Source organism: Oryzias latipes, chromosome 23 (assembly GCF_002234675.1).
Source record: "Oryzias latipes chromosome 23, ASM223467v1".
NCBI lineage: Eukaryota > Metazoa > Chordata > Actinopteri > Beloniformes > Adrianichthyidae > Oryzias > Oryzias latipes.
Genome location: NC_019881.2, coordinates 9,602,935 through 9,616,837, shown reverse-complemented (window position 1 = coordinate 9,616,837; position 13,903 = coordinate 9,602,935). Strand labels below are relative to the sequence as shown.

The 13,903-nt window shown below is 40.0% G+C and overlaps 1 protein-coding gene across 2 annotated transcripts in view; it reads left to right on the top strand.

The window, feature by feature from the left end:
* Positions 1 to 10,204, top strand: part of kcnc2 (potassium voltage-gated channel subfamily C member 2) — a 74,437-nt gene extending 64,233 nt beyond the window's left edge. The window contains exon 4 of one of the 2 annotated variants that reach the window (XM_023952447.1): positions 8,756 to 10,204. In XM_023952447.1, coding sequence (XP_023808215.1) covers positions 8,756 to 8,769 — 14 coding nt within the window. In that variant the 3' untranslated portion in view covers positions 8,770 to 10,204. Of the gene's footprint in view, positions 1 to 3,568; positions 4,276 to 8,755 lie in introns of those variants that run through there. The other variant, XM_023952446.1, reaches the window with a different exon arrangement.
* The last annotated feature ends 3,699 nt before the right edge of the window (positions 10,205 to 13,903 follow it).

Here is a 13,903-nt window from a genome sequence, read left to right as displayed (position 1 = left end):
ACCTCAGACATGGTTTATCAAATGCCACACAGCTGCAGGCCCATTTACCACATGTGAGGGGTACTAGGGTTTCCAGACCAACCCTTCACAACCGGCTCCACCGCTTTGACTGGAATGATAGACGATGGCAGTGATAACTTAAGGTCAACATGGTCCCCAGCGTTCCCTTTGGGGGAGGAGAATCACAAGTCTGGACAGGCATCACCAGTCAGAGCAAAACCAATGGTTTATGTAGATAGTCCAGTTGCTGCAGGTTCTTATCTCTGAGACATCATATAACCATCATAATCTCCCAGTTCCACCAGAACACCCCCAACTTTCAGTTCATGAATAGTAATGTCACAGCTGGACTAGAGGGAAGTTGGAGTGGCCTTAATTAATCAGCAATGACCCCTGACCTGAACCCCATAGAGCAGCAGTCCCCAACCCCGGGCCGTGGGTCATTTGGTACCGGGTCGCACAAAGAATACATAACTTACACAACTTCCATTTTATTTATTTCGGAATCTGAAAGATGTTTTAATTTAAAAGGTTGCCTGATTCTCTGTTACATCCGTCTATGTCACTCTTGACGCAAGGCCAAGGCACTCTTCTCGGTAACGTGATAGGTTACCGTTAAAATAAAATCCAGGGGCCTCATTTATAAAACTTTGCGTAGGATTTGCGTCAGAAGTGGCGTACGGATGAAACATAGGATGTGCGTACGCACAGAAATATTCGGAGTTATAAAACCGTGCGCACGCACATCCTACGCATCTTTCCCTTAATAAATCACAACCAATTCTAAACGCAGCGCAGCTTTTGCGGCTTTATGACACGCTTATAGTTGCCCATAAATAGTCCGTGAAATGCCCACAAATGAATATTCATTGATTGCGAAACCATGCCAAACACGGAGAGAAAATCAAAAAAACGTAACTTCACTCAATGTGAAGTAGAAGTTATCGTTGGCGAGGTGGAAAAGAGGAGAATAATGTTGTTTGGAGGGCACAGTGTGGTCGGACATCAAAAGTCAAGGCAAAAAAACGTCTAGCGCTGGACCCCCCCCCCCCCCCCCCCACACACACACACACACACACACACACACCCGTGTCTGCCACGGGTGTGGGGGGGGGGGGACACCGGAGCTGACCCCTCCTGATGAGAGACTGGCAGCAATAATTGGGGAATCCCTTTTAAGTGGAGTGGTGACTGAGGCGCAGGGGGACACCGACGCGCCAGATGCACCGGGTGACACACCCCCAAAAGCCCGCAGAGGAAGTCGGAACCGGCTCATAAGCCACTCGTCCTCGTTTGCCAACAAGTCTCCTTGCTGTCTAAAGATGCGTTCACTCCGAATTCTTCCATTTGCCACATCTTCTAAGAGCGCAAGATCAGCCATTGTGCGTCATTACGCATTGTTATGGGGCATTTTATTTCCCTCCATTTAATTACATCTGACAAGCTGCAGATGTCGGTAATAATCGACGTGGAAATGGGAAATTGATCAGCGCAAATGTAATTTCTTGTTGCTTTCTGAATGGTCGAGACATACGCCATACATTGTTTCATCAAAAATAAAACAAACTAAAGGCATATGCATGAATACCATAATTCTGTAGCTTATGAAGAAATGTTTTACTATGAAAACAACTCTCCCTAGTGGACAATTAATGCATCTCTCTCTATCTATCCATTTGTCTGTCTAATTGCACCTATATCTGCTCCGCCAGACGGACACATTGACGAGAATATCAGTTTTGTACATTATTTCGTTCTGTTAAATATATTATTTATGAGGATGAATTGCACAACATGCCAATATTGCAGAAAATATTTCACTTTTCTTTTTGCAAATATGTGTTCATTTGAATTTCTGTTGTAATTTTCGCTTGATTTTTTTGTTTGTTTGTTTCACTGCTGATCGGTCCAACGGGTGTTCGTGTAGGCTGTTAATTGTAAGACTTGCTTTGTGAAGTCTTCATGTTATTTCTGAGAGGCAGTATTGTCATTTTCACTTTCACGTGTTTCTTCCATCTGCCGACGGCGTCGCCGTTTCTCATTTCACCCGTTTTTGTGCGTACGCCTGGGTCAGAGCTTGCGTGAAGGACCGCACATTTTCCCGTCAAGTTTGCTTTTTATAAATCTCAACTATTGCGTAGAGAGTGGCGTACGCCTTCTTTTGTGCGTACGCAACGTTTATAAATGAGGCCCCAGGAGCTAGCAAAATGAGTAAAAAAAAATACATCTTTAGAAAGTTTCTTTGCCAAGGGGAAAGGGTCCAGCCAGGTGACAGAAGAGGAGCCTTCGACTCCCCCAAAAAACGAAAGCTACATTTAATAGACAGTACTTCTTTTTTTCTGCATGAGTGTGGGAAGGGGAGAGGATGACACCTGTGCGATGTACAATGTAAAATCAAAAGCTCAGGGTTGGGTCTTGGGTGATGTCATACCGGTCCGCGGTGTTAACCCTTGTGCTGTCTTAGATGACCCCACCCTTGCATTGACGTGTTCTCCCTACTATGACAAAGGTGGATAAAGGTGGAAAGATTTCATGTAATCCATGGACACCAGTGAAGATCACAAATCCTTGAAGAAAAAAGGTTCAGCGCACTGTCTAGTAGGTCTAGATGACCCAACTCCCAATGTTAAAGGGCTTGGGATAGCACAAGGTTGGGGACCACTGCCATAGAGCACATCTGGGACCTTCTGTAACAGAGACCGGATGATCGGACCCCCAAGTGACTCGGCAGAACTGCATGTAGCACTTGTAGAAGAGTGAAACCCCTCAGAACAACATCATGGGATTAGTTATTTAGGAGCAGGAGACGTCAAGGTCAAGCCTGCTATTGACACAGTCAATGTTTGTTGTATGGACTTATCTTTATTACTGTCTTCATTTTGGGGTATTACATATCAAACTAATGAAAATGGTATTTCTTCTCATTCATTATTAGTGATATCAATCGAAACTTTTATGTGAAATTCAGAACAAATAAGAAAAGAACTCATGTAAATAACAATATCCCTAACTGTGAGCTGTGTAATAGCATTAATATTAATGGTCAAGCACAGTGGTGAAGGAGGAGAAATTTTTCCCTGAGATGTAATAGCACTGTTAACTTTACATAAACATATCGATGACTTGATTTTAATGAGCTAAATCTAACAATGTTTACAAAAAGGAAACGGCTGCTTTGATTTCTAATTCTGAGGTCTCATTCTTCTAGTTTTAGTCATTCTGTCTAAGGTTGTTGAAAACAAATTTCCAGTTTCACCCTTAGCTGTATCAGAAGCCTGAATTACCTGGGTTCATACTCAGAGAGGTCAAAGCTTCTTCTGGAGTACCTCCACCACATAACATGAGTTCTGTCCCTTTTGGGTGGGAAATAAACCGAGCCTGCACACATGATACTGTATGTTACTGCTTCCTGTCTCACTGTTGTCTCCTGATTTGTCTCGGTTCAACCTGCTGGCTCGGACGTGGATCGTTGCCTGCCTGCTGGCCTGCATCCTGCCTGACTGTGTGTGTTCATGTGCCTGCACAACCTTAACTTCCACCTCTACCTTTTGTCGCTCCTCATCTAAAGACTATGAGAAATCTAGGAGCTTGACCAACATAGCAAGCATGACTGGCATGACTGGGAATGCCCTGAGGTTGTCTCCAGTGAATTCGCCATACGGATCACCCTGCCCACTGCGTCGTTCTCGCTCTCCCATTCCCTCCATCTTGTGAGGCTTCAGGTATCACGTCTGAACCCAAAACCCAGACTACCAGACAAGAACTTGTAGTTGATGTTAACAACGTGGACAATCTGTAAAGGCTGTCATGACATCACAGGAACATGTGTTTGGCTAACATCCTTCACTGATATGTTTAATCCAATGCGTCACTTTATATTCACTTTTGTTTCAGAGTGTTGTGCTTTGGAACTTGAAATAAAAAAAAATAACTTGTAGCATCAGAAAAGTAGCAGCCATAAATGCATATTACTAATCAGGGATGGTAAATGTTTCTTTATTTGAAAACCTTGACTAAGCTGTGCTATAACTGAAAATCTATCGGGAATTGAGTGAGAAAGGATACAGGTAACTTTAGAAGCTGTGTTCAGATTATCCACGGTACTTCACTACATCACAATTTGCTTTAGTATGCACCAGTTAAGCGCTGGTGCAAATCCCAAATAAGCTTACACCAAAACCCAACATGATGAGAAGCAGAACTTAGAAGATTATTCCATAGCTCAGTGAAAGATTGGAACTCGATTTTCGTTCACTGAGTATTAAAGCCTTTCGTTAAAAAAAAAAACCAAAGATTGAAATTACCTGCAAAAACATTTCACTAAAACCAAACTGAGCCACTGTTGCAGCTAGAAATGTTCACATTTATTCTGCTTGTTTGTTGTTTCCCTTTCGGCTTTCCCCATCAGGGGTCGCCACAGCGAACGAGTCGCACGGTAAACTTGGCAATGTTTTACGCCGGATGCCCTTCCTGACGCAACCCTCTCAAAGCAACCGGGCTTGGGACCGGCACAGAAGTAGAGAAGGGAACAGGGAGCAGCCCGGAGTTGAACCCTGGTTTCACGGACGGAAGGCGCTGCAAACCAGCACGAGCTAAACCGGCATTTCTTCTGCTTAATTGATGAAAATAAAATAAATAGATTTTGCATATTCAGAGGGAAAGATTTCTTTCAGAGTTTAACAGTTTAAGTGTCACACTTTTTTAAATGGGTTATAAAATAAAAATAAAAACTGTTACAATAATACAGCTTTTTTGTGGTTGGCTTCAGGACATAGATGAATTAAACTAATATTAAGCACATTTTTTGGTTTGTTCCGCCCAAAATTGAGCCAATTTAGGCGCACACATCTAACACATCATACCTGGTACACTCCAAATCTGTTGGAGAAAACAAGCAGAATGCACGGCGGCGACATCAAGAAGAAAAATAAGCACTCCGCTTTAAGGTCGTGTCACTACTTATAATTTACATATTGATGCACAGATGAAAATCAGTCATACGTGAATATAAATGAAAAAAGAGAGAAAAGTTGTGGTCTTCACATGAAATATTCACAGATGTATCACGAATTAACCACGTTAAAACCACAGAAGAAGTACAAATAAACCACGCAAAGAACACGTAAACAAGCAAACAACAAGGAAGCGTGCGTGATTATTGCGCTGTTTACGCAATTACGTTAATGATGCGCTAAAATCTCAATTTGGTTGGATTCAGAATTTCATAGGGCTTGGTTCGGGACATTTCGGTTCGGTACTGCTGTTTAACAGATCTGCCTGATACGTACTGCTATTTTATGAAATAGTATTTTATTGTTATTTATTGTGTGTGTTTTGCTGACGGACACCTGAATTTCTCCCTTGGGAGATTAATAAAGTTTTATAAATCTATTTTCTGTATTTTTTGGGTACAAAAACTAAGGCAGAAAAAAATTACTCACAAAATGCATTGATTGGTTTTACATAACAATGAATAAAATTGAACTATGTATGTCAGGGGTGTCAAGCTCATTTTGGTTCGGGGGCCACATTCAGCCCGTCCGATCTCAAGTGGGCCGGACCATAACATAAAAGCAAAATAACAGCTTTGTTTTAGTTTTTTTTACTCAATTTGAAAAAATGCCTCAACCAACATAGTAGCCTAATCACTTGGGGCCAATGGATCTTGAATAAAATTAATTTCAATTAAAAAAAAGTTGGTCTATTTAATTTTATACAGACTGAATATTTTACATCTGACACTGAAGCAATCCAGAAACTTTTCTATATGTTAAGTCTCTTAGTGGTGCTGAATGTTATATTCTTTGAACACTGCAACCTGTTGATGACATGACAAGCATGGGGGTTTTGCATTCAGCTTAGTGAAAGAAAAAAAACTGTCAATTTTTCCTGGAAATCTGTTCACTCCACTTCACTTTTTGACAACATTTTGGTCATTAGGGTGTTGCTACTGATCGTCCTTATAGCAAGTTAACAGCGGTAAGGCTCATAGGGAACCAAAGTGCATCTTAGCCAGACACAGAGCTGTTAGGTTTCACTTTTGCCACGTGCAGAGGTATGCTGTTTCACCTGTTTTGTCTTTCCTTTGCTCCCCCTAGTGGCGGAATTGCGCATTTCGGTTATTTCTTTAAAAAATCACAACTCGCCAAAGGAATGGACTAGAAACTTGCTTTCTTTTTTAACCATCCTTATGATTTTTACTCTTCATGTGTGGGCCGGACTTAACCACCTGGCGGGCCGGATACGGCCCGCGGGCCGTATGTTTGACACCCCTGATGTAGGTGATCTGCTTAATAAAATAAGAAAAACTATTAACTGCCAGGAACCAAAAACTTTAGATAATTTAACACTGGCCTGACGATAAAAAGAGAGAAGGTGTTACGTGATGAGTAGGGTGAAAACGGAATGTTATTGTACTGGAGTGTAAATAAAGATCGGTGGGTATCACGTAGTTACAAAACAAGACAATCTTTTAGAGACACACGTTGAGAGAGTATTTTCTGAAGACTATGAAACATGAGATTATAAGGTAGTTGTTCATATAACGGGCACAATGGGGGGTGCTAAAAGTGTCTAGACATAGAGCCCTTCAATTCTGACTGTAAAAACGTGCATAAGGTAGATTAATAAAAGAAACTACAATTTAAAACTCAGTAAAACTGTGGTTTGTGGTTCAGATACATATATTTAACCCCGATAAACGAATAGCATCCTGCACAATAAAAAAAAGACCTCATATCCGTGTAAATCAATCTCTTTTTTAGGTCGTCCATTAGTAAAATTACCTCCTCCGGTAAGCCTCGAGCATGCAAAAAGTCACTTATTTCAATTACAGACATAATTTTTAATAGTTTGACTCCCGCCCCTGAGATGAAAAGTCAGAATTTTCTATGCCCTTTTTTTATCTTTTTGCATGGCCCTAATCCTCTTTCATAATGTTAAAATTACCCAATTGATGCACAAATCACAAATGAATCCCATATAAACAGCTAGGGGTATAACTATACACGTAGTTGAACCAAACCGTTTCGGTACGGCTGTCTCGGTTCGGTTCATTTCTATGCCCTTTTTTTTCTTCTTTTTCCATGGTCCTAATCCTCTTCCGTAGGACATGATATGAGCGCCATGTACGCAAAATAAAGGTTACACATCGGTGGTACGTGCACGTAAAGTCTGTTAGACATACATGGAACGGTCATGGAAAGACAAATTTGTGTGTGCATCTTGCAAAAATCACACAAAATTGTGTACGATTTACACAATAATTGCGTATAGACTAGGTAACATAAAAGTATTGACAAAACCTTTTGTGTAAGAGGTAAAACATGTTCTAACTTTAATAATTAAGTCCAGGTGACTGCCCCTAAACCTACTACTACTAGGTAAAATAGGCGTAACTGCATAAACCTCAACCGACCAAATAATTTGAACACCGAATTTACTTAAAGACCCGTCTGCCGAAACCCTCGACAAACATCTGCGCACATCAACGAATGACAAACACAAGAAACACTTATGGATTACGTATGTCACATGTATCACAAAAGCCCAAAGTTTCATACGTGGAAAATGTACGTAGTGGCTGTGTGACATTAGCATTTCCCAAAAGATGGTGAGCTTCTGGTCACAGATAGTTTTATTACAGCTAAAACTAAGCATTTTTTCTTCATGCTTGATCACAATGGTACTACTTCACCATAAATATAAAGCCAAGGCATCTTACAGCTAAACTTAGCTTCATCTGTATTTCACATTTAACCCATTTTTGTATCTAAAGTGCTTCTCAAGGTAATGGGCAGTTTGAACACAGCTCCAGTTTCAGAGTTTTTTTTTTCACTACTGTTAATTTTCTGTTTGTCTTAGGCCTCACCAGTCTAAATGCACAAGATGCTGGCCAAGGTTTCATTTTTTCTCTGCTATTTCAGATACGTTTTTGGTTTGTTGACACAGAAAAAGCAAAGAGGTCGTCTTTAGTGGTTTCACACAAGCAGGGAGCAGTATTTTATTTTAATGTCCTGATAGCATCAGAGGAGGCGTAACAGTTTGAAATCTCTGCTTTTGTGCATTTGTACTAATACAGGAGTCACTCATTTATCTGTTTGTGGCAGCATCTCAATCTCAACAATTATTATTATGGCTCATTCACATATAGCATTATCTTAAGGGGCTTACTGTTGTGTTAATACTGTAATATAAACAGAAAACATTATTATAATTTAAGACCAGTATTTGGTTATATTTGCCCCAAATTGATTTGTTTGCTAAAAGAAAAAAAGGGGAAAATCCACTTTAAAAAGCACATTGTTTTTATAATCTATGAGTGTGTTTGTTATTTATTTGAGTAGTTTAGCATAGTAGGAAGAAATTGTCTTATCAGCAACAGGTGTGGACTGGCAGATACCCCCATGTAGCAGTGCGCCTCACCCATCTCTACAGTATGTCTATATCCTTAGCACAAGGTTGCTTAGCAACTGTCTCGAAGCTAGACATATCTGGCACAAGGCTTGGCAAAAATAAAAAGAATAGCAGCCGAACAATGGCCCTTAGGATGTTTTCTCCACGTCTCTGCACCAAACTGAGGAGTCACACCCTTTTTTCCATCCAGAAGAAGTGAGACTTGTAGATGTGTGTGTAGAGGACTGTAGGTTTGTGCTGCTTTCATGTTCTGCTTCACTGTATTAAACACGACAGAATCTTCTGATGCAAAGCTTTGGTGCATTTCACATAGTTAGAGAAATGTTTATGTTTCATTTAGATGATTCTGTTTGAATGACAGCAGGATAAGACTGTCATCCTGAGCAGAGGAACCCATTTGGAGCCACAGACCCACTAGGACAATGCAAAGACTTGAAGCATTTGACCGTCAACCATCCAGCTTCTTTCGGAAAGGACTTTGATAAGCCTTCATGATTTGATCTGTGCAACTCCAGGAGAATTTCCTCAACTGACATTTTCTGCTCGGCGGACTTAGTTCCTGTAAATACCACAGGGCTAAGGAGTGAATGGATTGACAGGGTAGTTGGTTTGTTGAAAAGTAGTGTCATGATGCTCACCAACACCTTTTCTTGCCGTGGTTACCCCCCTTTTGCAAGATTGAGATGTGTTATTAGTGCACTTTGTATTCTTGAAATGGAATATATACTTTAATGAAATTTTTAAAAGTGTAACAATGTAGAAGGACAAAAAGTTCGATATTGTAAATGTGACATGAGTCATCTCCGCTTCTGATTAAATCAGTAATTTCAATAGGCAAACTGCTCTGCTATGTAGATGTGTGTGAATGTTTGTGTATCCTACAAAACTCTGTGATGAGATGAAGAGAAAAACCAGATCAATGGAAACCTGGTGCTGACTCTTCCAGGAGTTAGTTTTAGCACAAGCATGAACAACACAGGCTTCTCCTGTGATGCAGAAGCCAGCTCAGAAGTCTCTTGTTCTGAATCAATTTGCATTAGTGCTGCAAAATCATTCATACCAAATTCCTCCAGCTTAAGCCTCATGGTGAAGAAAAGTACAGCACATACTTGACCTTTCCCAACCTTTCCTCTTGTGGCGCAAAAAGAAGAATTTTCCCAACTGATTAAGAGAGACTTTTAGAATGGTGACATCTGCACTGTAGCAATCCGACAAAACAATCAGATCAGATTTGCAATAAGCATCCAAAAACAAAAATCACCGATTCACACTGTGACTTAAGCAGCCCAAATAAGAAAGTGAAAAGAATGAAACACAGCTGCAGAACTCTCTTGTCTGTTGGTAGCAACCTGCACAGTTTTAGGCTAGCTGTTGGGGAATCACCCCAGTACCCACAGTTCTCCTTACGTAGTGAACATGCTGCTTTACCTCTTTACTTATAGGGTAACCAGTTTTTGTGTGTTTTAGTATGAAGTTGTATCTTTAAAACAAAAATGTAAATATATATATATATATATTTATTTTTTTTACTTTGGAAACATGTATATATGTGTGTTGTTGAGTACATCGCTCTGACCTGTGAAAGTCATCGGATGTTGTGTTTCTCCATCATGTCCTCCGACCGGATCCTAATCACTGTTTCCTATATTTTATTGTGAGGAGACTTTCTATTCTGGAGTCTGTATTTGTGGATGAAAAAATGATATACTGTATAATAAAACTGTAATACTGTACAGAGTGAATACAAATGCCATGTGACAGATTCACATAAACTGTCTTTTCTTCTGGCCTCCTTTGAGTCATTTATTTTATTTATGTTCGGCTGTCGCTTTAGACATTTTGAAGAAAAAAAATGTAGGTAGACTATTGGTAAAAGATTATTTACCTGCAGTATTTTGGATGTATCAACTGTATCAACCAGTGACATGCGGTGAGGTTAATGGCTGGTGAGGCACCAGCTCCTCTGGAGTCAGATTTACAATTTGCAATAACTGAATATTTCACCATTTATCCAACAGCATGAAATAGCATACACACAAGAACATATTTGTCCTACAGAGAATATTTCTTATATAGACATGGATAGAACACTCTTCTTGTGTAAATTATTCATATATACTGTAAACAAATTAAAGTATACAGATGTGTTCAGCACACATTTATTTTGACCCTCAGTAACTATTTCTGATATTTTTCCAAATTCTGGTGCTTTAATCCGTGTAATCAAATGTTGTCAGTGAAAATGATTATAAAAATAATTATTTTAGGCCTAAAATTCAGTTTTCAAATACTCCGGGGTTCATTGAAAGCAACAGGAAGAGATGCTGGTTGGGCCTCAGTTCTGTCGCTCAGCCTGTCATTGGGGAGATTGGACCAATGGGGTTCAGGTATGGGCCGAATGAAAAAAAGAGGAGGGCAGGTGGAGCGAGGGAATAAAAAGTTGGGGGGAGCGCCCTAGGGGAGTTTTAGGAGTTTCTGGGCGAGTTGTACGGTGTGGGTTACGGCCTTCAGTAACCAGAATAAAGAAGCTAAAAGAGATTACGTCTCAGTGTGGGAAAGAGACGCTACAGTATTGTAACCCTTTAACAACAGGCACTTTAACATTGGGAGTTGGGTCATCTAGACCCACTAGACAGTGCGCTGGACCTTTTTTCTTTAATAATTTGTGATCTTCACTGGTTTACATGGATTACATGAAATCCTCTTCACCGTTATCCACCTTTGTCATGGTAGGGATAACACGTCAATGTAAGGGCGGAGTCATAGGATAGCACAAGGGTTAAAAAAAAACAAAATTGAAAACCATGGCCTTACTTTTTGAGTCCATCCGCCGATCCTTCTCCACAGTTCTATGATCTGTTGTAAAAGTTTTCCTTATTTTCCTTTCATTTAATAATTTAATAAGACCTCCTTGGTCTGTTCTGTTGCACATTGATAGCTACAAAGCAGCTGGCAGCTCACGTCTGTCCCCTGCTGGCAAGGCTCGCCTCATTGGCTGCCTTTTCTCTACCCTCAGAGTCACCGCTGTGACGGCACATCACTGTGAAAATTGAGTCCTGCAGTCACACATGAGGCAAAGTGCTCCAGAGCCTCACCCGGAGTTTCCGCTCCTTGTGTGATCGCGCAATGCTCAAATTCTGCAATTTTAAACTCAGAAACTGTGGAAACCATGTTGAGTCAACTAAAAAGGTATTTTTATAATTTAGAGTTCTCAATTAACCTGCAAAGCAGACTTTTTATATAATTAGAAACTTCTATTTACTTATATATATTGAAATGTTTATATTTTTTAATTCCTTCAACCAGTCTGGCTTGTTGATTTCAACCAGACATGAAATATTTTTCCATTTTTTGGTTGCGATAATCAAACGAAAGAAAGCTTTGAAGAGACTGTACGTATTAAAATTGTAAAGATTGAAGTTTTTACTGCTTTCATTGTTTCTTCTCTAACTATTTTACTTTTTAAAACACTCGTCAATGAAATTCTCCAGGTCCTCCAGGCTGACAGAAGCTTAATACTCTTAACAGGTTATGTTAGTTTGCAGGAAATATTTTAATATGGCGGAAAAATGAAACAAGATCGAAAATGTTTGTTCAAATGCTTACGCGCCGCCAAGTCGACTCACCACACTCGTCTCACTGGGTCTCGTGTTACTACAGCATCACGCTCCCTCTCCACCCAACCGACAATTCTACAAGCACAGCTGGATTTGAAGTCCAATCTGCAACGCCAGTGCTCATATTACAACAGATTTGCCAGAGACCTGCACACTCTGAAAACTGGAGACCGTGTCAGAGTACAACCATTTGAACCTCACACTGTCTGGAGACCTGGCACAGTGAGGAAACAAATTGACGAACGCTCATATGAGGTGCAGATGGACTCTGGAGGCGTTCTGAAACCGGAAACATCTGAGAAGTGCACATGGACTAGGTCACAGTGAGACCGCTCACCCAGAGACTGTTCGCTCCACAAGCTCAGAGGTGGACACACAGACATGCACGGACGCACACAGGAAACTGTAGCACGCAACTCACAACCAGATCGGGCCGAACAGTGATACTGCCACAGCGTTACAAGGACTTTGTCATGCAAAAAGGAAAAGAAAGAAGAAAATAATTTAGAAATGTGTTAATTCAGAAATGTGTTAAAGTGTCAAGATAGTTTGAGATGTTCTGTTCAGGTAATTGATTGAAAGTATTACCTGGTAAGGATTATTTTCCTTTGAGTAAAAGTATTCAGACCTATAATTTACCAGGACTTGTTATGGAAATATGTTATTGACATTGTAAAGAATATGTTTAATTTTTCCACAGTAGAGCACTTACTAGGCAGAGTCTAAGTTGACACCTTTTGTTTAAAAAAAAAAAAAGAGAAAGGATGTAACAATAGGAACTATTGTTGTGTATTTGGTTTCTAGTTGAAAGTTGCACAGTCTGAATGAATGAGAGCATGCACCTGAGCTGCACTGTAAGAGTTTAACCTGCCTGAGTTAATTAAAAGTACTGCTCTGTTGGGTAGAATTGAAATATTCTGTGTTACGTTTCTTGGAGGAAAACCAGAATATAACAGGTCAGTTAAAAATTTCAGCTCTTTGTGTCAAACTTGTTCGGTTGTAAGGTGCGCTCACTCAGTTCCTGAATACACTCGCTCAGTTTTCTTTGCGCTCATTTAATTAATGGCAGCCATGAAACGCCATAAGAAAGTCCAAAAGTAATAATCATTAAACAATGTTTAGGCATGGTGTCAGCCGAGCTTCAGATTTTGATATAAGAACATGATCCTTGCTCGGCAGCTGAAGTGGTCTCACTGACAGAGGTTTTTGTGGCTGCTCACCATAATCCTCATTCTACAACAAATGTTTCAATTTGAAGAAGAGAACTAAGCCCTTAATAAGAATAGATACTGTGATAAAGTCATACTGTCATTTTAAATTCCGTAAAATGGGAAACTGCTGATTAAGCTTCGTCACTGGTGTCCTTAAGTCAAAAGCTGAATCTAATTTGCTTCCCTACCCCTTCGGTTTCTCCCTACAACTAAAAAAAAATTGTGTCTTCAAATTCGTACGTTACTACCACTCAATGACGTCATCAATAGCCACCGGTTAGCAATGTTAGCGCGTAGCTGCTAGCACTTTAAAAAGTCATGTGTTACCGACACCAGGAGTGGCGTCAAAGCAACAAAATAGATTTTCTGTTGAAAACAGAAGAAAATGCCAACAGCAATGAAAAAACGATGCTTATCTTTTGTCGTCCAGATTGCTTCTCTTTATTTACAGTCACTTAACATAAAACCCTTTTTTTCATCTGTGCCAAGTTTTCTTTCAGCATTTTCAAAACTGCAGTCTTTAAACAATCAATGTATACCAGTCCAATATTGAATAAAATCTTTCAATTCTCCAGGTCTCTCTATTCTTTACAAAAGCAAATATACAAACACACCTTATGCGCCAATGTTTGACCATTGATTCCCATCATTTTATGATGC